Source organism: Dermacentor variabilis, chromosome 3 (genome assembly GCF_050947875.1).
Source record: "Dermacentor variabilis isolate Ectoservices chromosome 3, ASM5094787v1, whole genome shotgun sequence".
NCBI classification, from domain to species: domain Eukaryota; kingdom Metazoa; phylum Arthropoda; class Arachnida; order Ixodida; family Ixodidae; genus Dermacentor; species Dermacentor variabilis.
Window position 1 is genome coordinate 99,227,400 of NC_134570.1, and position 26,313 is coordinate 99,253,712.

The 26,313-nt window shown below is 45.2% G+C and overlaps 2 protein-coding genes across 4 annotated transcripts in view; one reads left to right on the plus strand and one right to left on the minus strand.

The window, feature by feature from the left end:
- Nucleotides 1-16,920, minus strand: part of LOC142576095 (uncharacterized) — a 72,035-nt gene extending 55,115 nt beyond the window's left edge. The window contains exon 1 of one of the 2 annotated variants that reach the window (XM_075686039.1): nt 16,671-16,920. The gene's annotated coding sequence lies outside the window, so the exon portion shown is untranslated. The remainder of the gene's footprint in view (nt 1-16,670) is intronic. The other variant, XM_075686036.1, reaches the window with a different exon arrangement.
- A 5,057-nt stretch (nt 16,921-21,977) lies between these two features.
- Nucleotides 21,978-26,313, plus strand: part of LOC142576097 (ribosomal protein S6 kinase-like 1) — a 34,119-nt gene continuing 29,783 nt past the window's right edge. Inside the window, exons 1-4 of one of the 2 annotated variants that reach the window (XM_075686041.1) lie at nt 21,978-22,388; nt 22,547-22,582; nt 22,677-22,794; nt 23,859-23,974. In XM_075686041.1, coding sequence (XP_075542156.1) covers nt 22,287-22,388; nt 22,547-22,582; nt 22,677-22,794; nt 23,859-23,974 — 372 coding nt within the window. In that variant the 5' untranslated portion in view covers nt 21,978-22,286. The remainder of the gene's footprint in view (nt 22,389-22,546; nt 22,583-22,676; nt 22,795-23,858; nt 23,975-26,313) is intronic. The other variant, XM_075686040.1, reaches the window with a different exon arrangement.

The window sequence follows — 26,313 nt, forward strand, 5'->3', positions numbered from 1 at the left end:
TACAAGAATTACAGTATAACGCATTATGCAATGCACTGATTAGTGGGGGTCAAATGAGGATGCTTTTGGACAATGACAGTGTGCTGTGTAATACGACATCATTAGAAAGATAATTCCAGCCAATAATAGTTCTAGGGGAAAAAAAGAGTAATTATAACAAATAATCCGCGAAGTTAAAGGTGTTTCATTTTACTGGCTCACTTGCCAGAGGCATAACCCGAAGAATACGCAAGTTATACCTGAGGTGTTAAAAGTAAGATGTCCGTTCAAGAACCGTAAGAACAACTTTGTGCGACCAATGCGGTTTCTCTCCACAATAGATCGCAGGCCACTTGTCAACAGCTCAGTGACTGACGTCCGACCGTAAGAGTTGTAGATAAATGGCAAGGCTTTCTTTTTCGCACATTTCCTGGTTCTTTAATATTACACTTAGTGAAAGGATCCCCTATTACCAGTGCATATTCCAAAATTGGACGAATAAGTGTTTTATATGCTAGCATGCGACCAGGTGGACTAGAATAACGAGCGCTTTAGAAGGAAAGGTTTACGAAGGCAGTTTCCCGTAATTGGGTCAACATATTTGTTCCAAGTTACATCACTTGTTATCCCTAATCCAAAATATTTGTATTTTGGAACTTCTGATAGAGAGATGTTATTAGTACCGTACTGATAACATAAGAAGCTTTTCTTCAGTGTTATTTTCATATAGACTGGCAAATAATAATCACATTGCCAAATTGATTACTCAGCCTAATCTGATACTAACCTGAAGATATTTTCGTCTCCAATGCGCAATCCTCAGCATACGAGCTCACATTTACAGAAATATCGGTGGCAATATCATTAATAAACAACAGAAACAAAAGCGGTCCGAGGTCGGAGCCTTTGGTGTCGCCATAATAAACAGGGACTTTACAAGAACGGGTTACATTTAGGGAAACAAATTATTGCCGACAGTAAAGGCGGGCTCGTATCCATAACATCAACCTCGCTTTTTTTCAGAATATATCCCAATTTCTAAAGTAATGTTTTCTGCAAAACTTTATCAAAAGCGTTTTTATAGTCCTATAAATGACATCTACCTGCTTTCTTTCACTTAATGCTGCAGCAAAATCGTGGACAGTTTCAAACATTTGTATGCTAATTGAATATCAACGTCAAACCTAATGATGTGCACTTGTTAGATGAGTGTGTTCTTCAAGAAATAAAACAATGTGTTTATGGACTATGTGCTCTGAAATCTTGCAGGCTGTTGAGGTTAGCGAAATTGGTCGGTAATTTTCAAATTGTGTTTTGTCGCCTCTTTTATGTAGAGGCTTAATTCTCGAAATCATCCAGTCTTCAGGTAACACACCTCCTTTCATAGATCTAGCGTACAACACAGACAAATATTTTTCACACCATTCTGCGCACCATTTTAGGAAAGCATTCAGTACCTAATATGGTCCCACAGGTTCCTTTATATCCAGATTAAACAATAAATTAAAAATATCTTCAGCGGAAATGACGACACCTAATACCGGAGATAGATTTACATTAAATGACGGAAGGTAGTCATTATCTTCTGCGTAGGCACCAATGAAATGGTTATTAAACGCCGTACAAGCAGCAGGGTAACTCAATAATTTTTCATTGAAAAGAAATAGATCAGTAGAGCACGTGCCTGGAGTGACCTCCCTACAAAGTTTGCTTGGTCGAGTTTTAATAAATGCTGGCAATATTTCAATGCAATGTTCTTCTTTGTCACGAGAACATATTTCTTCTATTTCTTCACGTATTTCACCAATATTTGCTTTCATAATAGGACTACGTGCCTTGCGCGACCTTTTTCCTTCAGCCGTTTCAACTTTCACCTCAGCTGGAAAATTTATCTTTTTATCCAAGGAATGTGATTCTCAAGTCCTTTAGATATCAAAGGGGTGAATCGCTGTACACAATCTTGAACTGTACTTTTAAAGCAAAGGCACATGTCATCAACAGTACAATTACTTGTATTAAAATTATATATTAATTTATCCGCCACCAAGGTTTTCGAGCGGTGGCGCTAGCTAACACTCCCAAGGTTAGTTCTAGTAGTAACACATAAATACCCCGGAATGTGGATGGGATAACGGCGCCGCGGTAGTTCAATTGGTAGAGCAGCTCATGCGTAATGCGAAGACACGGGATCGTTCCCCACCTGCGGCAAGTTGTTTTTTAATCCACTTTTAATTCTTTTATTTTACCTTTTCTTTCACTCAGTCAGTAATTACAAGTAATTTCCCCTGTGCTGTCCTTGGTGTCTTTGTTTGTTGGGTTCTTATGATATGATTAACAAAAATCGGGCCCCATGGTTAACCTCTAGCTGGCTTCTCATTTATATATATATATATATATATATATATATATATATATATATATATATATATATATATATATATATATATATATATATATATATATATATATATATATATATATATATATATCAACACGACAAGGACAGAAAGCACAGGAGGTGTTGATTGTCTCCTCACGTCGGTGCTGCAATTCGCAGCAAAAAGAGTCCACCTTGCCGTTGAGTGTAAACTCGCTCACGCGCTGGCATTAGCCTTACACATGTATGGGTTTGCAAATACTGAGCGTTATCTTTTTGGCTTTGCCGCCGTGACCGCAGACGGCGCGTTCTGCAGTATTTTTCTCGCCGCAGGCTATGTATATATTGCAAGAGAAGAAAGAAGTGAAAGAATCTGAAAATGGTCGTTTGGCTTCTCGAGGTGCACTTGCTCACGACCGGCCACTGAATACTGAATGCTAGCAATTCTCGCTTTTTCCCGATGCTGCGAAATTGCCTGTCTACCGTGACAAGATTTCAAGACACTGCGCTCTTCAGTGAGTGATATGTTTCGTCGCGTACAACGTACCAATAAAGGAGCGTTTGCAGAGTCCATGAGACCACGATATCGTGAAAAAAGAATTGTGCAGAAGCCATCGACGTTGATTGTCAAGGTAAGCGAATAGCCGATCGATTCTAGAAATTCGCTTCGTTTAAAGGAACAATGCACTTGAAGGCGTGTATTTTTTGCATTGCACGAGCATATGTAGACAAGCGTTCTTACAGCGAAGCTGTATATGCCTAGGCAAAACACTCGTGGTCTAGGCATATACAGCTTCGCTGTAAGAACGCTTGCCCCGAAACGTCCGTCCCGTCCATAACGAGGGCAGACGCAAGGCCAGAGCAGCAGCCATCCTCAAACAGATCAAGCAATGAGACATTAGAGCAAGCTTCGTTGACGCCGCGGAGTACAGCGATGGGAAGACCTTTGCCATCGTTGTGGTCGACTCCTGCGGCAAGATTTCCAATAGCGCCTCCATTCGCACTTCAGACCCCGGAGTTGCCGAGCAAGTCGCCATCGCCCTCGCCCTGCTAGACGGTCGTGGGTCTGAGATATATAGCGATTCGAAAACGGCAGTTAGGGCTTTTCAGAAGGGTTGCATCGCCAAGCAAGCTGCTCGTCTTCTTAGCAGCTCGAGTCGATATTCTGTCACGCATCATTCAATCCACTGGCTTCCCGCTCACTTAGGGATGGTCGAGGGTGCTCCCCCGAACCTCAATGAGTCTGCTCACGAGGCTGCGCGTGACCTCACCGACCGCGCTTCCTCTGCAAGAAGCACCGACTCCCCTCCTCCCTACAGCCACAGGGACGCTCCCGCTACTCACAACGATATTATTGAATTCTTCTACGTGTCTAGAAGGGTCCTTCCACCCCCTCATCCGAAGTTGAATAAGGCGCAAGCCGTTTCGCTTAGGCTTCTGCAGACCAACACGTATCCGCGTCTGTCCGTTCTCTACGAGGCTGCAGGCGACGACGCCTGCCCCTCTTGCGGGCAGACCTCCACTCTAGCACACGGGCTCTGGGAGTGCGGGTCAACCTACCCCAAGCTCATCAACGAGGAGTGGGACTCGCTTCTGCGTAGCCCCGCTCTAGAAAAGCAAATCCTGGCTGTCCGGCGTGCCCGCGACCGGGCCGGTGGGCTAGACCTGCCGGTCCCGACGTGGGACTAGCCGGGTTCACGACGAGTTCGCGTCCTCGCCGGACCTGCGGTAAGGTTTCTTCACTCACTCACTCACTCACTCACTCACTCACTCACTCACTCACTCACTCACTCACTCACTCACTCACTCACTCACTCACTCGAAACACTCGTGGTCCGACCACAGAAACCCTACTGCGGTGTATGAGCCATGGTTTAGGGGGGTATGAGCCATTGCATTCGTCTTGCGTGACGGACGGACAAATGTATCGTTGGGTAGACATAGAAATGCTTACGTATTTCGGAACATATAGACTTATCTACGTATTACTGTGGGGAAGGGACGCAGAGGGGGACGGGGTTCAGACGATATCATGATGACATAATTACCTTGCAGCAGAGCTGTGGCGCGCCATTGGCTAAGCCGATAGGGACGTCGTTTCTCGGCTGCACCAGAGACCGCGCGCAGCCGTCTCTCGCCGACTTCACAATAGGCTCAAAAATGTGTCCTTGTCTTACATTAAATGCAATGTGCGGCCCCATTGTTTCACTTGGGAACTGCAGTGCATAACGGAGACATAAACACTATGAATAACGCATTACGATGCGTAACATAATTCAATGCGTAACATAATGCGTAACATAATTCAGAAAGGCTTTGGTGAACCCGCTGGATTAACACAACGAACCGCTAATTGCACCACTCCAGGATGTTGATTAGGCGAAGCGCAATGTGTGGCATTTCAAAAAAACGACGCGATAAACCCAAGCCAAGCGTGTACGTAACCTAATTAAGAAACACAAAGACGTAATAAACGTCGGAACCATAATAAACCATCGGAATTATTCCAGCGATAGATACTGGGGCCGCACATTTCAGCTTCACTGGTTTACCATCTGTACGGGGTGCATGGGCGGTAATTTTTTATGCCATTGCCTAGTGTTATATAGATAACAGGGCTGCTAACCAGCACATGTGCAGCTATATAGTACTCTTGATGCATTACTATAAACTATACATGTGTTGTCCCCAACGGCGTGAGGGCCGGCGTGGGAGGCGACTGCCACACTTCTCTCCCGCAACAGCCACAGGGGGAGAGGTCGGCGGGAGAAGCGGAGGGATGTCCTTCCCGGGCTCTCCATGGCACCAACGCATGCAAGCCTTCAAACGCCCCAAAGCTCTCGCCCCCGCGCACGTGCGTCTCAAAGGGAACTGTTGGCGTTCGGCCACGAACGCGGCCCGCAACGCCGTTGTGTAACAGCACCGGCGCCTATGTATCAGTGCGCCAACCGCCGGCCATGAAAACGGACGAAAGGGATAAAGAAAGCTATTGGCCTTAAAAAAAATTACGCAGATCTAACTCACATGTAGCAACTACGTGAGAAGCTATGGTTCAGTTATATTTAGGGAGGTTTAGAAACGCGCACTCAAGTAACTCACGGATACATATAGGGTGCACAGAGGGTAAGGGAGTGATCGTGAAGAGGAATACGCGCTATTTTCTGCTATCTTCTATTTTCCCTTTAGGGAGCGCGGCTCAGTGGCTTCATAGGGGGGAGGGGGGTGGACTTGAGGCCCGGACCTTCCCTGAAAGATCAACACCGAGCACCTACTTTATACCATTTCGCCTCCCGCAACCTTCGCCAATTTCTTACATGCCTCTATACAGCAAGGACAAACCTATGCTCCCCCCGACCCCCTTGATGTTACCCTGGATCCGCCCTGCCTGATATGCTATGATTTTCTACGATAGCAGCTTTGGGTGCCCCAAAACCTCATGCTCCGCTTGCGTTCCATTTGCATTCGTTTTGCGTTCATTTGTACGCCCCACTGCCTTTTGTCTCCGATAATGGTCACGAGCAAAAGCCGGTCTATAACGCAGCCCGAGGAAGGTCGCGTCGGACACCGCGCGCGACAAGGACAAAAAACAAAGCAGGGGTTCTGATTGTCTCCTCACGTCGGTGATGCAATTTGCAGCAAAGGGTCCACCTTGCCGTTGCGTGGAAATTGGCTCGCGCGCTGGCATTGGCCTTACACATACATGGGTTTGCAAATACTGAGCGTTATCTTTTTTGGCTTTGCCGCTGTGACCGCAGACGGCGCGTTCTGCAGTATTGTTCTCGTCGCAGGCTGAAAAGGACACGATATCCGCCCTCTTGGCGCGCCTCACCAAGATGCTCGAAGGAGCGTCGAACAAATACGCTATCGTCACCGATTATCACGCGACACGCGTTCTTCGACAATGCGGGTGTGCAGATAACGCTACTAACCACAAAAGTCGAGCTTACGGATTACACTATAATGTCATTTGCTCCCCATTGAGAGCGGAGCCTAAGATTATGGTTGTTTGTTACTCTCATTTTTTTCTCGCACATATCAGTTGTTCAGCGTGTGAAATCACGAGATGTAGTTTTTTGTGACATGTTCGTGTGTTGAGCTGCACGTAATATTTGCCGTAAGCGCTTCAAGGTATGCACGTCACAGCGCATATGTATACAGCACGGGTTCCAGTGTGGCGACTGCTTGGTCTCTGCATTTTTAAAGCATGAAGTGCTTTTAGCTCCCATTGTGGCGACCTTCAAGTTGCCTTGAACCAAAAGCCAGAGCCGTTATTCAGGCACTCAAACAAGAACATCCGGGCAAGTTGCGAGAACGAAATGAGATCATCTGGGCAACCACCCTAAATTAAAAAAAACGCGGTCTCTGACTCCCAGTACTTTGTACAGGACCGCGCTATATGCGCTAGTTACTGCCCAAACAAGTTTTAAAAAATTATGCTTCCGAGTTCTTAATATTTGTTTACAATAGCACTCAAGCTCTAACTTCTAGTACGCTAAGTTTTATTTGTCATTTCCAATAGCGACGTTCAAAAGTCTCTTGCAGGGCACCGTACACTTCATTGTCGTCTTTGGCGCTGAGCGCCGAACGCCAGCGGTCCGTGAGTTCCGCGGCGCGGGCTTTGCGTCGCGGAAGGCACCACATGGCGCCACGCCATGTGGTGCCTCCTCCAGGGGCTTATACCCGCCGCGGTGGCTTACCCCCGTATTCAGAAATGCATCTTAAGTTGAAGTCCATACTTGACTTCATATACATGACGCCTGGTGCAAACGAACCCAAGACGCTCATTGCGTTTTCTTTCGTGCGTTCACGACAGGCGTCGTTTAAATCAAATCAAGCGTGGGCTTCAAGTTAAGATGCATTGCTGAATACGGTGGTTAGTGGTTATGGTTTTGCGCTGGTAAGCACGAGGTAGCGGGTTCAAATCCAGGTCGCGGTGGCTGTATTTCGATGGAAGCGAAATACAAAAATGCCCGTTTCCAGTGCATTGGGGTCACGTTAACTATCCCCTGGTGGTCAAAATTAATCCGGAGTCCTCTACTGCTGCGTTCCTCATAATGAAATCGTGGTTTTGGCACGTAAAACCCCAGAATTCAATTCATTCTTCGTCTAGCTGGGCAGTGTGCTCGATCTCCCTGGCGTCTTTCGCTGCCTGTCGTGCGGCCTTATGCCGGTTTTCTTCTTCTAGCTGGGCAGCGCCCAAATGGACCAGTGTACTGTATGACGTAGTGCGGTGTGGTGGGGTGTGCCGTTGCCAACATACACCCATTTTAAGATTGCTGCTGATATCATCTCCAACCAACCTGCTTTGCCAGTTGCCATTTCAGGCTTACATCTACTCTCAATTACGGGACAGCCAGCAGTTTTTTTTATTTAAGTGAATAACTTTATTTAGCTCAAATTTGGCTACACTTATCGTGGTGATCGAACTTTCGCCGCCGCGACAAAGGCGTCGATGAAAGGGTGTGTTCGTGAAACCAAGCTGCGGGGGCGTGCAGCTACATCCATCCACCATCACGAATCCCGTGCAGCCAGTCCCAATGGAGAACGCGCTGCTAAGCTGTATATATATATATACACACACACTCGCAAGGACGCGCGGTTGAAGACATGCAAGACTGTATGCCTGTATACGAATGACGGTTACAATTCGAAGCGGCTACATGTACCTGTACTGAAGGTTACTGCACATACCTTTTAAGTTGTAGATGCACAAAATTGTGAGAAGTAACCTTTACTCAAGTAACTTTTTTTAAAGGGGCGTACATTAAACGTTGTACTTCATGCTCCATGTCAGACCATTGCATTGCGTACCCGCTCGCAAGCAATGAACAGTATAGCGCACAACGCCTCAAGTAAACACGCTCCACGGTGTGTTCCGCTAACTAAGTAGACAAGCACAAGTTGGGCACGCAATGTAACGCTTAACATCAGATCACCAGTCCTGTATTGCACTATAGACGCCAAAGAACTTCAACATTCGCCGTAAGCATCACCGCCAATTATCGTCAATCAACACAAACAGCACAGAAAGCTTCGCTTAAATCGATTACAACAGTGCGTGGGAGCCGCATAAACTTTGGTATTTTGTAGAAGCGTAATTTTCTAACACAGCTAGAAATGTTTCTATCCTTTAGCTGGGCGATTACACAAAACGCATTTCAAGCACTACAGGGAACACTGCGCCGACAGCACGTCTGTAACGTGCAGGTTGCGTGTGTTCGGAACTTTACTCAACCCGCCGTGGTTGCTTAGTGGCTATGCTGTTGGGCTGCTAAGCACAAGGTCGCGGGATCGAATCCCGGCCACGGCGGCCGCATTTCGATGGGGGGCGAAATGCGAAAACACCCGTATACTTAGATCTAGGTGCACGTGAAAGAACCGCAGGTGGTCGAAATTTTCCGGAGTCCTCCACTATAGCGTGCATCATAATCGAATCGCGGTTTTGGCACGTAAAACACGACAATATAATTTCCTTAACTTTACTCACGGCCCGAATACAGGAAGCCAATACGTATACGTGCAGCGAGGGTCAGCTGCCGATAGCGATAGTACGGGCTACGCGCTCAAGTGGAGTCTCTTTCCGGCACAGTCTCCCATCAGTCAAAATGACGGTGTAAATAAATGAGCTTGCACAATAGGGGGATAGATGTTGGATAGCTTGGATAGCTTGCACAATAGATGTTGCATTTTTGAAATCCATGGCTTCCCTCTGAAACCGGGCGAAGACACGAAGTTCTTCATGTGCGACTTAGCTGGGTGACAGGAGCGACGGGACCACCCACTGCAGAGCTACCTACCCTCATGTGCTCTTTTCTATAAAGTTTGCTCGCGCTCTCTCTCTCTCTCTCTCTGGAAGACTGAGCATAGCGAACTTCCAGGAAGATGAAATTTGCAGGATACACCGTTTGCAGACCAAGGATAAATCTAGCTGTAGCCCGCATATTCTTGTGCATGTACAGGATCTTGCTCAATCTGAGAAGCTTCCTCGTCTGTTCATTAAAGAAAACCTGATGCGTATGAACTGGGAGCGCTTCCGGACGGCCCGCTCAAAAGGAAAGGAAAATGGTTGTAAGTTCGCGTGGACAAGAAACGGAAAGGTTCTGGCAAGAAAATCTGAAGGAGCACACTTAATTAGAGTTGAAACATTCTCAGATTTGAATAAATTGCCTAGACATGGTATCAAATGCACCGACTTTGCGGGTGTAAGCAGTTTTTGTTTATGCCTCCACTAGCAGTTCTAATGCTGCGCATACGAACATTCGCAGCCTTCGGAAACATTGGAATCAGTTTTACGCCGTTACTTTATCACCTCGCCTAACGTTCGACGCTTTTGTACATACAGAAATTATTATTTCTTCGAGAGCGTTCCACAGTATTCATTGCCGGGTTACCAAGTTTTTCCTATAACGCGTCCAACTAGAAAAGGAGATTTGCATTAGTAAGATCTTGGTGAGGGCTAGTTGGTTCATACTTAGAACTGAGGTGAAACAGCGCGAAAAAGACGAGGACACAAGGAAACAAATACCACAGACAAGCGCTGACTGCCAACTGGAAGTTTACTTGAAATTCACCGGACATTTATACCTTCTTCAGCATAGGCATGCGCACATCAGTCGCAAAAACATCTGCAAATCAACATTTTAAGCTTTCTTCCAAAAATGTGATTTCTTTTCCCGACAAGGCAAGAGAGGGAGTGCTTACACATTTATCGCCTGCCTTTCTTATATGAAAGGCCTCTACTATTTCCCTTTCCTTCTTACTATTTCCTTTCCCTATGAATTTTGTATTTTCAAATATGGGGGTGCATTGACACTCGTTACAGTGCCCAACTAAATGACTCCCATAGCCATTCTTTAGGTTAGTGCTGTGCTGATGAGCTCTTTCATTGAAGCACTGTCCCGTTTGACCTCTATAAGATTTCCCACAGTTAAGCGGTATTTGATAGATGACATTGCGCCTGGACTCAGTGAAACGAGTTTTATGATTAGTGGTGCATAGGTGCCTTTCGCGCTTGTTCATGCGATTGCATATCGAGGACAACTTACACTACACAAGTTGTCTCACAATCTGAAGAAAGTTTCCAATAGACACAATATTAATTTGGTTTTCAGTGCCCCGTGTAAGTTGTCCTCGATATGCAATCGCATGAACAAGCGCGAAAGGCACCTATGCACCACTAATCATAAAACTCGTTTCACTGAGTGCAGGCGCAATGTCATCTATCAAATACCGCTCAACTGTGGGAAATCTTATATAGGTCAAACGGGACAGTGCTTCAATGAAAGAGCTCGTCAGCGCAGCACTAACCTAAAGAATGGCTATGGGAGTCATTTAGCTGGGCACTGTAACGAGTGTCAATGCACCCCCATATTTGAAAATACAAAATTCATAGGGAAAGGAAATAGTAAGAAGGAAAGGGAAATAGTAGAAGTCTTTCATATAAGAAAGGCAGGCGATAAATGTGTAAGCACTCCCTCTCTTGCCTTGTAGGGAAAATAAATCACATTTTTGGAAGAACGATTAAAATGTTGATTTGCAGATGTTTTTGCGACTGATGTGCGCATGCCTATGCTGAAGAAGGTATAAATGTCCGGTGAATTTCAAGTAAACTTCCAGTTGGCAGTCAGCGCTTGTCTGTGGTATTTGTTTCCTTGTGTCCTCGTCTTTTTCGCGCCGTTTCACCTCAGTTCTAAGAAAAAGAGAAGGCGTCGCAGTTTTTACAACAGATGGACAGCGCCACAGTTAACTTTTTTTCACTTTCTCAAGCTGAAGTGATCTCACTGCGCTTGAGCACACCTGATTTTTCGGTGATTCTGTTATCCCTTTACCGAGCCGCCAGTTTCAATATGCGCGGCTTTGCTTATCCGAACTTGATTCTATATTGTCATCCTTATCGCTTGAAGAGCACGTGTGCATCATAGGCGACATTAATATTGACCGTTTGCGTCCTACTGTTGGCGTGGTCGCGGATTATCTCGATAGCCTTTCCAAATGGTGCTTGGAATGCGGCATTTATCAAGCAACTCGTGAGGAATTTTATGGCCGTTAAGCTCGTCGTGTCCTGCACTGATCGCGTTATCGGTCGCGCTCACAATCTAGCCGTAAAATCCTCTATAGAAGGAACTAAACTTGCTGACCCTTACTTTGTTTGCGGTTCAATAAGTTGTCCACAGACTGCGACAGCACCCAGAATCTGAAAGGCTAACTTCAGGTCCTGATCCGAATATACTTGATAGGCTGCAGTGGCTCATTATGAACGGAAATGTTTTTTTTAGCAAGCCTCCTGCTGAACCATGTGACAGGTTCGTAGAAGTGTTCGAGAGCTTAAAAGAATGCGCTACCCGAACAATACATATCAAACAACGTGACTTGGATAGCAAGTGCATACGGTCTTACATACTCGCTGCAATGAAAGAAAAATACCTACCTTGGGCCCCGTGCAAGCGTAGCCCGAATCGTTCAGACCTACGAGTTAAACTTAAGCAGTAGAGAAATAAAATTAATGCCACGATCCGTTCCGCAAAGCAAACTCTTTCTCTAGACAAATTTAAAGCTGCTTGTTACAGTAGCAAGAAAAGATGGTCGGCAATTAACAGCTTTAGAGGCGCTAATACGCGAGCTAGTATAATGAATTATTTTCCTTCCAGTTTGTCCAGTGGCAGACAGAATGCTGCTGACGAGTTTAACAGCCACTTCTCTCGTGTAATTAGAGACACAAACTCACACGTAGGCTTGTGAACCTGCGTCACAGCATTAGTGAATCGGCATATCTGCCTTCAATTTTTCAGGAAGAGCCAATATCTATTATCTTCAGTTTAAAATGTAAAAAAATATCCTGTAGTTGACGGCATTTCCATCAATGAATAGAGTAAAACGCACGAACACATCCGAGAGGTTTTGCTATCACTATATCTCAATCGCATAATTTCAAGTGGCGAGATTCCTGTAAAATTGAAAACACCAATAGTTATTCCTCTTTATGAAAGCTGCTCGCGCAATAAAATTGAAAATTATCGTCCGATTTCAATTTTGGCTTCTTTTATTCAAATACTATACAGCATTTTTTTTCTCCTCGTCAGATATGGTTTCCGGCAGGGGAAAAGCAGTCAAACCGTTCCGGAAGATTTCTCTTATCAGTTCAGCGTAGCTTTCGATGATAATAAAGTTGCATGTGCGCTCCATCTTGACTGTAGCAAGGATTTCGACAGTGTTCATCACAGTCTGTTGTTAAATAAGCTTTTGTTCTTAGGATTTCGGGGTGATTTCTGGTCGTTGTCGACAAATTTCCTTCGGGATAGGGGTCAGCTCGTCTCATTAAGGCATGTGCATATAGCGTATTCTCGAATATTAATGCTGAAGTTCCACAGGGATCTCTACTCAGTGCCTTATTATTTAATATTTTTGTAAATGACCTCCATAGCACGATACCCGTTTCTCTTAATCAATACGCCGATGACACGGTGATCTTGACTTCGGCCAACAGCTACTATGATGCGATTACTTCCTTACAGTGTAGTCTGCTGCCACAAACGCTATGGGCTGGTTTCAAAATAAACTAATTAATGTAAGTGTATCTAAGACACGATTAATTTGCTTCCATAATCCTATGAAGAAGGTAGCCCTCGAGTATCCTCTTGTTTTGCGCTGTTCAGATTATTCATCTTGTTCTTGTAGACCATTACAGTATTCATCTGTGGTAAAGTATTGTTTTATATGTTGACAGCGACCTTTTTAGGAACACCCACCTTGCTTCTGTGGTAAAGTATTGTTTTATATGTTGACAGCGACCTTTCTTGGAACGCCCACCTTGCTTATGTTTGCAAGAACACTTGACGCCGTATCATGTCTACTGTACAATATATTACATGCACTTATGAGTAAGGAAAAGGATAATACACGCTTTCGGCTACAGTCTGCTGTGATATGGAATAACAATTTACGGGCACTGTGCTGTTCGCTGGCACAACGGAATAAACGCTATGCTGCACTCCCTCTTAAAGAATATGTTTTATGATATCTCAGCCTGAACGCTGACGCAGACCATTTCAAAATACTTTCGATGCCGAATTTCAACGGTAATTTTAAAACATTTCTGGTCTAGTGAATTCCTAGTTCCGTAGGTTCTCTTCTCGCTGTTTAAGCGCTCCAAAGACCGCTTTTGGAGGACATGCTGTTCGACAAGGTACGGGATTAGAGCACGCCCTCATTGTGTTCCACCTTGCTTTAATAAGTTGCCCGGCAGCGCCTTCTGTACAAAAACGAAATACAAGTTAAAGAAGCGTATCTGTTTGTGAAGGCGTATTTACTCCTTTATGTACAGTTATTGCTTGAGATTGTGCATGTGCAATCCCTTTGTACCATGACAGCCTGATTGGTGTTTACTTAGCTAGTTATGGTATGGTCATTTTTGTTCACACGAATTGCTATCTTTCTGTGTTTCATTATGCTCAATGAAAATTCTTTTCCTACACACTGCAGTAATTTTAATGATTTTTTGTTTCTTGTATGTCACACTCTAGTTCGCTGCTTATTATTCGCTGCTTATTAGTCCGCTGCGATTTTGACCAGCCCCCGCAAGCTAAGCAAGGCGAAACGGGCCAATCGCTGACGCCGGCAGCACCCTTCTTCCGGTTATCTACTTCCACTGCACTCTATAGCATGGCCCCACGGATTCACTCTCCACTTCTGTGTACTCCTCGCCTCTCGTCAGCCAAAAAGTCGCAGTTTCGCCCGAAAGGCGAAGCATTGATAGTTGACAGCTGTATGGCGTAAGGATAGTAGTTTTATCGGCCGTACAAACGCGTAAACATTCGCTTACTAACTAGGTTGACAAGTATAGTGCACCGCGCGCACAAGCAAACAAGAACGCATCTCACTTGATGACCGCGGAAATTCGCTGTAAAACGCTTGAGTGAGGAAGCGTGGCACCTGCAGCTTGCGAATCTACTTTAATAAATTACGTGGTTTTACGTGCCAAAACCACTTTCTGATTATGAGGGACGCCGTAGTGGGGCACTCCGGAAATTTCGACCACTTGGGGTTCTTCAACGTGCGCCTAAATCTAAGTACACGGGTGTTTTCGCATTTCGCCGCCATCGAAATGCGGCCGCCGTGGCCGGGATCCGATCCCGCGACCTCGTGCTTAGCAGCCCAGCACCATAGCCACTAAGCAACCACGGCGGGTGCAAATCTACTTTCGTGCTGCCTCTCACTTAAAGACAACCTAAGCGGCGAAAACACAGCGCACACGAAGCTATCAGCACTCGGCGTACTCGGTCCCCATCGCAGATTGCTTTCAAGAAAAGGCCTGCGCTGCCACGCGTGGCGGCGCAGCCCCGCCTCCTCTCTCTCCCTCCCCTCCCCCGGTGCCTTGCGCATAAAGAAACACATAGGTAAATAGCGGGCACTCCCGTAAGGACATGCGGCCGAGCTACTGCACTGCAGCCAGCGCGCCGAGCGGCTGCGGTCAGACCGCTAACATTGTCTTCCGATATTTTGGACGCGTGGGTTAGCTTTGCTTTGGTTTCGGTTTCCTGTTAAAATGTCAAAGTACGTCGTCTATGGTGGAGCGCAAGAGCTTTTTCATATTTCATTTTTAAGCATGCCGTACATACAGACGTAATAAACTCGCGGCTCGCAACCTTTTTACTGGAGATACCGCCAAGTTTGTCGATGAACCTAAGCAAGCCTAAATTAGCTCGTGCAGGTTGGAAAAATAATGGGACCAGAGCTGTTTTTATTGCAATTTTTTGCAGTTTCTGGGCCACTTTTTTCAGTTGCAAGAAATAGGAAGGAGTGGGCTCCATGCAAAAAGAGTTTTCTTTCTTGTTTACATTGGAAATTCCACAGATAGAACACTGGATCTCGCACACTCGATAAAGACACAGGCACAGACAGACCAAAGACACAGACCGCCACAAGAATGTTTTAGCTATGACGAACCACGCGTCAAGGAAAACGGGTACTTGTGAAACAGCCCAAGCGCATTAATCGTTATACAGCGAGGTAAACAGCCGTCACAAAACGATCCGAAAGGCGCATTACACTGCTCGAGCCGCGCCAAAATAAAGTGTTTGTATGATGATATGCGTGATCCAGAGATAACAATTTCTGTCCTTTAAACCGAAGGTGTTGCGAGTGACTTTTGGAAAATTATGCGTTGTGAGTAAGCACATGCTGTTCCGGAAATGCGAAGCCAACATATCCATTCCCAGCGGTGGACCTTTCTTGGACCGGCCCCTCCTTATCTTCCGGTAGCTCCGCGGTACGGCGCTGCTGTCGGTTGCGGAAGATGGCGGTTATTCTCCACGACAATATGAGGCCACATGTGACAATCAGAACCACCGACAAGCTCCGGTAATTTCACTGGGAGAGTCTGGGCCACGCACCATACAATGCGGACCTCGCCCCTAGTGGTTTCCATATTTTCGGTCCGCTGAAGAAGTTCCTGGTAGGACCGCGATTCACGTGCAACGATGAAGCCAAGACAGCAGTCCGACGGTGGTTCCACAGTCAGCCGGACGAATTCTACCACAAGGGCATCTCAGATTTAGTGCTGTGATGGGACAAATGGGGGCCTGAACCGGTATGGGGACTATGTGGAGAAATAGTGTAATTATATATATATATATATATATATATATATATATATATATATATATATATATATATATATATATATATATATATATATATATATACATATTCAAGCCCTGTACCACTAAACTGTTCGTTTGATGGGAGTTCCATGTCCCAAAGCAACACCTGGGCCGCCGCGAAACCGTGACTTCGTGGTATTAGAGGGCCAGATGAGCCTCCGTGGTGAGTGCGCAAGGCAGACTCGAAACCAATCACTAATTAAGGAATGCGCTCGAGACCTCGATGCAGACTGGCTATGCGGAAGCTCACCTCCCTGTACAGCAGTATAAAGATCTTTGCGACCGATTGCACAGCAGGATGGTGCACGAGTAGGTGAATCCGAACAATTGGGCACACCGAAGCAAATTTCATTTACAATGAGTGGTGTTGGCTCGAACTTCACCCAAAGATACTTGCTATGTTCGGTTCCTGGAATTTAGGCTTAAGACGTGGTTCGCATTCTGCATTTCAGTGGCGACAGGCTTTAGAACAGTCTAAAGCAAATCAGGCGACGGTCATCAGCTGCGCAAGAAATAAGGCTTCCCCGTACGAATTCACCAGGACACGCAAACACTGGACACTGCTTATGCTGGCTGCTAACAACAGTCACTTGCTTTCATTCATATATAGAAGGTTTTGCTTTCTTTGCTTTTTAACTGACTGTCACGCGTCTCACCTCTGTCCCTCCTGCAGATCCCAACCGGCCGCGCGCTCGACGACTCCACGCTGGCGCAGAGAACCAGCTCGTTGAAACCACCACTCTCGAACGAATGCGCCCAGCGGACCACGTGTCGGAGGAACGATGCTATCGCGCGAGCGGGACTACAGGCCACCAGGTGAACCCGCTGCTGGCCGTCCGGTGTGTAACGGATGGAGGAGCGGGCGAGACGTATACCTGTGATCTTTGGACATGAGTCGATATATCGGCCACAGAGGGCCGGCCGCGCTCCGGTTATTTCCGCGCCGACCTTGTCGCAATCGGCGAACGTATAAAGGGGCACAAACAGCGTGCCCCATTGATTGCGCCTGGACGCGCGGTGGCCTTGCGTCCCTCCCCGTACGCTGTTGCCGGATTCGGTAATCTTTGCGAGTGTCTTCGTACACATGCGCCATGCGGCGATCGTCTTTTACAAAAGCACGCGCGCGGGAGGACGGACACGGAGGCACGCGGGGTTTTGCATACGTGTGACGGTGCCAGTATTTGCGAGCCCCCGCCACACACACACACGCACATGTTGCTGTGCGCGGCGCGTGCGGTATCCGCCCCTTTCGACTAGAGGTAAAATGAGGAAGAAGACTCGCGTAATATTACTCACCCGTATCAGATTGTATGATACATTTATGTATGTCGGTAGAAATGCCAACCGAACCTCTACAACAGCACCCCGTCGCCGCTATCTCGACCATCGTGTCTCATATTTTATTCGGTTAGGACAAGGTACGTTTCAGGGAATGGAGATCGCGTAATAAGGTCCTAATGGACTCGCTCAGTGAACGACGGTAAACGTAGTGATTGGGATACAGGTTGATTGCCCTCGCTTTCTGAAAAGGTCGCCTTGTGCAGAAATGGAATAAGGATGTTAAATGTCAGTTTAGGATACAGCGGACATCTATTCTAGAAGGCAATTGATTCACCTCATCGACCCCAACACCGTAGAAACGCTCTCTCTCTCTCTCTCTCTCTCTCTCTCTCTCTCTATATATATATATATATATATATATATATATATATATATATATATATATATATATATATATATATATATATATATATATATATATATACAAGGAAAAGTTCTGTAGGTCCGGTGCATAGGTGGTTGAAGAAACGAAGGAGCATATTTACGAAAATTGCATTTTTAATGGTTTAACGTTTCGGCCGTGGGACGGCCTTCGTCAGAATTTTCCTAAGTGTGCTCCTTCGTATCTTCAATTATATATATATATATATATATATATATATATATATATATGGGGGGGGGCATCCGTGATGACTTTGTACGCCATCTAGTCATTATAGATAGCAGCGGCCTATGCGTACCGAAGAACGTGCTCACAAGTGGCTAACTGAACCCCTCTGGTGAACTTCTGGTCGATCATACCGCCATGCCGCGTAATGACCACTGGGTTCGATCATGGTGTTTAGGGTGACGCCAAACACTTCCTGCATGTAACGGGTGTATACCACCGGTTGGCCGGGTTCGATCTCTTGCCGCTTTGTCCGAAAGAGCCCGGGCGAGCGCAATTCCATGGCATGTGGCCGCATAGAACAAGGAAGACTTCTCATGACGAAGAAGCGTGACCACCATGAGATGAAGACGCTGACCGGAGCAGCGACAGTGGTATGACGACGACGGTGTGCCGACGACTAACTACATGACGACCATATGGAATGACCACGCTGTAGTTCTGGCTATGGTGTGACCATAGGCACCGACTACGGGGGGGTCTCCGGGGCCCGAGCCCCTTCCGAAGTTTTCCGGGGGGAGGGCAGGGCCTCCAATGAGGGCGAAAAAAAAAAAAAAGACACTCGCGCACTTAGATTTAGGAACACGTTAAAGAACATTATACGGTGTCAAACTTAATCCGGACTCCGCCATACCGCGTGCCTCACAATCCGATTGTGGTTTTAGCATGTACAGCCCGATAATTCAATTATAAAGTTTAATACTTCTGCCACGATGCGATGTGCCATGTGAAGCAATGCACATGCTCGACCCTCTCAGAGGTTACGAAGTAGGGCGCACAACAACGTCTCAAGCAAACACCTCCCCCTGTGTGTTCTGTGCACTACGCAGACAACCAGCATTTGTGCATGCAAGTTAACGTTTAACATCAACTCACCACTGCAGTGTTGGACTAAACGCTGAAGAAATTAGACATTCGCCGAAGTGTGGCACCGCTAATTATCGCCAATCAAAGCAAACAGCACAGAAAGCTTCGCTTACATCGATACGCACAGTGCGGTATTATCCGCGTAATTATTTTCTTCTTTTCCTTCCTTTTCCTCAAGTTCTCTCTCTCTCTCTCTCTCTCTCTCTCTCTATATATATATATATATATATATATATATATATATATATATATATATATATGATACCAGATAAACTAACTGCGCTAAATATAGCGCCGCGAAAACTGCTACGTAAGTTGTCAAGTACGCTCTAAAAGCTCGCTATGTCATAATGGTGGAACTTAAGCAATACTTCAATAGTAATTTCCTTATCGTTAGTCACTTTACGAGCACAAAAAAATGCTGGGCGCTTCTTCAAGTGGCTATTAACAACATACAGTTAGTTTTGTGCTTCGCTTTTCTCCTTTTCTTACTCGTTACGTGTTAGCTGGAGCCTGGGACACAGTGTATACGGCATTCCGCGCTTGAGAAGCGGGAAAGTGAGTATATCCGTAGGTGATAATTAAAACGGAGTCTAAAGGGGTTGCGACTTGGCTCCTGAAAGCATTATAAAATACCTATAGTATGTCTTAGTATGCCTTAGTACTACCTTAGTAATAGTAATAATAGTAATAGTAATACCTTAGTAATAGTAATAGTAATTACCTTAGTAATACTTTAGTATGCCGCGTGCAATCGTAATCAAATCTTACCTCTTCCTGTGCAGTATACATACGCGGTCTCCAGTGGAGCACTGGACGCTTTAGAGGGAGAACATGTTATGGGTGTCTTTGGTTCCTCATCTGATGACCGCATATAGACGCCCGGATATAGATATGCAACGGCGAAGTGTGGCAGGAAGTCATCGGCCGCGGGCGCCTCGGCAGACGGCGGCAATACGATCGAGCGCAGACCATGCCTCCCCGTATTGAGATTCTCCATTATTTGTGTCGCGTATTCTTTCTCGAACTCAAAGCGCGATCAGCTCGTCCTGGGGCGGCGCGTTGTCGTGTAGAAGAATGTGCAAATCATGGGGGAACTCCTATTTTCCGTCTGGGTTCGTCAAGAATTAGAGCATTACATTTGCTGTTTCAATGTGTTTTGCACACGGACCGCGAGCATTTGCTCGATTTATCTGCGTCCTACACACGAGCACCAGTGGAATCAGCAAAGCAGGCGGGGATCGGGGGCGTGGTCCAACGAAATTTCGCCCTATAAGCATAAAAAATTATAATTTAATTCGCACATCGCGAATAGGGATGGTCGATTAAGTATTTTTTTTACTCGATTTACTATTAATCGTTCATCATTTTAGCCTATAACCACTTTTGACAGATAGTTTTTTCGTCGAATAATGGATTAATAGAAATTCTCGCCCGGCGATTTAAATAAGGTTGAAACACAGTTATCTGCTTTTGTAGGACCCTATTTTATTGTTTGAGAGGTGGAACCCAGCTTGAAGCAGAAAAAAAAAATTAAATTATGGGGTTTGACGTGCCAAAACCATTTTCTGATTATGAGGCACGCCGTAGTGGAGGACTCCGGAAATTTAGACCACCTATGGTTCTTTAACGTGCACCTAAATCTAAGTACACGGGTGTTTTCGCATTTCGCCCCCATCGAAACGCGGCCGCCGCGGCCGAGAGTTTTGAAACAGAAGAGTATAAACGTTTGATAAAGAATAATCTTGAGCTTGTTAAGTACTAAATATAGTTGGCACTAGTGACTTTTGAAAAGATAAACAATATATGTTTTAAAATGGCACTAGCGCAGAATTAAATAATATACATGGCACTGGTGAATCTCTACAGTACCATTAAACAAGAAATAAGAGAAAAAATGACACAAGTGAAAGTTGAAGTCCAACTGAAATATGTAAGAAATTTCAGTATGCGTAGGGGAAAAGAAAATTGCTGGCTTAGGATATTAAACCACGCGCTCTTTTCTACAGAGCGAAGGAATGTCAATTGGCTGGGATGTTCGGGTGAAACCGACACCTCCTCTGAATGGCCACGCAACAAGCATGCGATAATAGTTGCTCGAACGCTATAAATATGCTGGAATCGACATGAACTCTATCGCTAGGTCAAATACATGGTCCAAACCGGCGCGAATGCTGTGCCAGGTCTTTAGTGTACTGGGAGTGGCACGACGATCAACGACTGGGTTGCTACAGTACTCCTTGAATTGCGAGGGTGTTTCAAGGCCTCCGACTTCGCCGGCATGGTGGCGTCTGCGGTGTGGTGGGAGAGAGGGGGAGCGCTCGCCTCAGCGTACCTCGAGACTCGGAAAAATAGTCAACAGTCGCTCTACCACAGCCCCACAGTCACTGCTCGTGCGCCGCCATATTCCAGTACGACTGAAAAATTTTCCCGCAACTCCTGTCAAAACTTTCGGAAACGATTAATCGAACCGGTCGAGTCGATTAAGTCGGTTAAATGAAAGGTGGACATCGCTGACGATTAATCGTTTTGTGGGATCGACACATTTAATCAATTAGTCGCCAATTAGTCGCCACATTTAATCAATTAGTCGATTAATCATTCATCGATATTGCCAACCTTAAATTCGCGAACTGCTCGAACTTTACGGCGCCCTTCGTTCTTTCGCACAGTGGGTGCTTTCAGCGAGGAATCACCGCGATGCCACTTGTTCAAAGCTTTGATTTAGAGGCGGATAAACAGACCGATATACTACGGTGCTAAATGGTTGTGCGACCATTGGTGCAACGCCGCGTTACGTCGCTAATCTCAGCTCTCGTAAATTTCAAATTGAATATCGCGCCTTGATACGGCACTGACGTGCGTTTGGAAAACATATTGGCTAACGTTGGATTACGCCGATAATTTTCCTTTACAAGATGTAAACTAATGTTATTACCAGAATCTAAAACAAATTTTTACTAATAAGTTTAGTATATTAAGTGTTTACTCACGTTTCTGGCTCCCAACATTGCGCCCGGCGCATTCAACGTGAAAAAGCATAGCCTCTAAGATGTGCATGCTAAATTTAGAGGGCGTATTCTTATTGGCAGTCTGGCACACTGGCGCGTCGGCTTAGTGCTGGTCGGCTTCAGCAAGTCAACATGGGTCAAGGCAAGCAGTCGGGATTTTCATGCGGATTTGTGTAGTTCGTGTTCGGTTCATCCGGTGTTGTGGTGGTGGTGTGTGCCGTGTAAGCAGTCCAGTGTGCCGCCGTGGAAGTTTGCTCCCGCGCCTCTCGTTTCAAGGATTACACGACAGGATGAAGAACATCGTGCAGTGTGACGTTCACCACCGAAAGTTGTCGCCTCGGTGTTGTCTGTGACGTGACACAAGCTACCGATCGTCTTCAGTCATGGTTCACTCTGTGTTGTCGCGCGACTTGTCTTCTCCGCTCTGTTTATGATTTCACTCGACCATGTCAAAGCTACCAGGTCACAACGATTGGGTTAGGAGCTTCTGCGTGTCGAATCCGACACGACACAAGAAAGGCTACACCATCTACAAGGTTGTCTCCAAGGTAAACGATCGGCCCCTGGTTTTCAGACTGGTTGGGCGCTCTCGATCGACAGCCCCAATATAGTCTTACTTGATTTGCGCCTCTCGCAGAGATGCATGGGTGCTCGGCGCGTAGAGATGGCATTATATGTCGAATGATATGTTTTATGACGTTCACAGGTGTTTCCCAAGAACTCGGTGGAAGCGGCCTCTCAGGTATGCATATTGGCGCGACCGAGCGTTCGTTGTTTCGTGCTTTTAATTGCTACATACGCGTCATTAACGGCTGGTTATGTGTCCTTGCCGTCAGGTCGTAGTATGGAAAAGGTACAGCGACTTCCGCAAGTTGTACAAGGCTCTCTTTCACCTTTACCAAGGCCTTCATTTGAAAGGAAACTTTCCGAAGTTTGCCAAGGCTAGCTATTTTGGTGAGTATGTCTTCAGCGATCGCGATCACTGTTGTTTAACGCGCTCGGCTCATAATCGTAAAGAAATTAGGCAGCTTGACAGCGTTGAAGGGTGCTTTTTATTGAGAGGAAATTTAGCTGCGTGCATATCCATTTTACTGCTTAGTCGCATGTTACGTAATTGGCGCCAGCTGCAGAAGCGCTTGTCGAGTAGTGCTCATTCACTTTCACCGACGTAACCTGCTATGTCGCGCGACTGGTTTAATTTTTGTGACCGTTCAGTACGCTTAAAGTGCCAGTTGTAGTTTTGTAGATCATGTTTACATATGTGGAGCTTTCTTTTTGCTTCTTCTCTTGTTGCTCTCTATTGAAATTCATTCTAGTTATTTGCGTACTGTGTCAGTTGGCAGTTGCTTACTATGAGAAGTCCTACATGTCGGCCGTCTCACAATTATAGCAATAACAATTTGCTTTGTTGATACTTGTAGGTGGCAGCGATGTCCTGTATTAGAAGGTAGCTTTACTTTGGGTATTCTGTCTTGAAAAACGATGATTAAAAGAAATTGAGGATTTTTGTTGTTGCTACTGTCACCAAGTGTTTACAATTTTTGAATAAATCCCGCAGCCTCTGCTCCTCAGGCGGTGGTTTTGTTGTGGTAGTAGACCCCCCCTCCTCCCTCCGCCCTTTCTTTTTTAAGTACATGCAAAATTTATTTGACTACGGTCCTTTCTATTTATTTTTCCGATTTGGCAGCCTGCAATACTAAGGTGCAGCTGGCAGGGCGTAGTTTATTGTTTTAAATTTATTTTATTTTATTTATGATGCCGAACACAATTTTTAATGTCACCTATGGGCTCCTCTCCTTCTATAAAATTTAGTTGCATAATTCACGTGCACATATTTAAACTCAATTCCCGAAATCAAGGTGCACGTGGCAAATGTTTGCCCCTAACTTGCATAGAGCAGCTTTTCATTTTGAAGTAACACACAAATAGCGTGTTTGTCTAAAACAAAATGGGCCATTGTCCTCCTATCCTCATCTGTCTTGTGACGCTGCCATCGGCTGTCTTTGCACACCTTCAAGGTCGCTTCGAGGAAGAAACGGTAGAGGAACGGCGCAAGGCTGCTCTCTGCCTCTTGGAGTTTGCCGCCCAGTATCCCGTCCTGTTCAACAGCCAAGTGTTTGTAAAATTTTTCGAAGTAAGTCTGCACATGGCCCACTGCTATCACCTAACATTGACAATGCACCACTGTTCTTTGTCTCTCTTGTCCTCTGTGCAATTTTGCACGTTGCTTTTTCCAGTGCATTCTTTGCGTATTGAGTTTTGGTTGTGTGTGCTGTAGTAGATATCCATATACAGACATGTAACATATTTGAAAGCCAGTTCTTCATGTGTTCAATTAATTTGTTCATGCCTGTTCCTGTTTCATGCCGTATTGTTAAAGCTTTTTACATGTTTTATCACTTTTGCTATATAATACGCAGTTTGCTTGCCTATTTCTCTTTCTGGGCGTTGAGGTGATCATTCACCTTTCCTAGACCAAGCTCTATCCCTCTTTCCTGAAGATTCACTTTTGTTGGTTTTTTTCACTGAATAGCTGTTACTTTCTATAACTTGGTCAGGCTAACATAAGCTGCACTCCATTTAGAACTGTCAACCATCTCGAATTTAGTGGGACAGTCCTGACCTTTAAGTAGATGTCCAGAGTCCCAACTTAACTCTGCCGGATGGCCAAATATCTCCACTCTTGCTCTTTTTTCTACTGAATAACAATAAATAAACTAGATTTTCTTTTTATATTGCCTGACAGCTTAGTTGGACGTTCTTCTCTTTTTTCCTTCAGCTGCACTGTCATAGACATAAAACTGGTTTTATTTTTGTCATGGTAGTAGTATTGGTGTAGGCCCTAACCATTGACAGTATCCCTATCTGCATTGGTAGCCATATCAGCCATACAGCTACTGCACCTTTCTTGATGTAGACCTCAGACATGGTATACAACTGCAGGCTACACATACTGAATGGCAGCTCCTGGAACTGGCAGGGTTCGTCGCCGCCAGTCGCCTCCTCCACATTTCGCATCTCGACTACATCCACTCGAGAGCTGGCGACCCCAACTCCGTTTGGATGCCGAGATTACATACACTCTTTGCTTCCTACTCCACAAATCAGCATCACCATTATCAATTCAGATACTTTGAAATTTTGAATGAAAGACTTTATAGGAGATTGTGAAGCTTAGGGCATATAGATGATTTTACCAACATGCCCTAGGCTTTGCGGTTGTGGGTGATAAGGCCCTGCAGGCAAGTGACAGCCAATGCTGTGTGTGACACTGGCCCACTGAGTTATCTGATAAGCTCACGTCGCTTTTCTGACATGGTAATGAACAATGGCCATGTTTACTTTTCTAGCTTTGTTGCTGCTAGAGTGATTCGATAGGTCCTAATGGAAAGCTTAGCACATATGAGTGGAATGGCACAATCGTTCTCTACTTAGATAAAAGGTGCACCATAAAGACACAAAGCCTAAGCACATACACAGCAACAGTATGCACATCAAGTTATACTACAAAAATTTTGCTTTGATAGGAAGTACACTTTGTTCCGCAATTTTTATTGCCTCAGCATGTTGCCGCTCTAGGTGTGACACCTGTTTAAAGTGTCATTCAGTTGAGACTATTTTGTTATCATGTTAATTGCGTCGAAACAACTGTTTGCTTAAACATAAAGTGGCTGTAAGTGTGTAGAAAGCATTTTGTGAAATTGAGGCATGTCATAAAGAAATTAAAAACAAATTTGAGCAGTAAGAATAAACGTGGCTGCACAACATCCTAGTCAAATGATGTATCAGAGAATCCACTCACCATTGCTTATGTATGGCATGTTGATCACTGTGTAGCATCTGTCTCCAATCTCTCGAAAGAAGGGCGCAACAAAAATCTGCTAAAAACAATTTATCTGATGATTTGAAGAAGAAAAATTACTTAGCCTCTTAAATCCCCACAAATCTCTTCCCCTGCCTTTTTTTTCTCTTCATTTTTTTACTGCACGATGTCATTGCACACAATGATTTGATTTTGGAAGTGCACCTCTTGCTCTGCTTTTCTTTCTATATTCACCTAAAACGTAAATTCTTTGTTCCTGTAAAGGTTCTTTGTTTCAAAAGATATGTAATAAATATTATTGTTTGAGCACATTATAATCAAGTCAATGCTAATTGCAAAATAATAACCCTCAATCAAGCTTGACTGCATTTGCTGCATGGAACTGGTGAGCATGGTTGCTTTCCAGCAAGCCAAAGAAAAGAAAACAAACTGTATCCTGAATGTGTAGGAGTCAGCTTTGTTGATATTGTTACGAATTGATGGGGCACCTGCAGCTTGTGCCTGGGGTTTAAAAGGCTAAAGAGGAGATTTGAATGAGTAGTGCTCATACGGGCAATAAAAAGCAGGGTCAACAGCAGCATGTGATTTTCGGTGTTTTTTGTGTTTTTTCTTCTTGGGGAAGCATCAGAAGTGTTTGTGGATATGTCCAG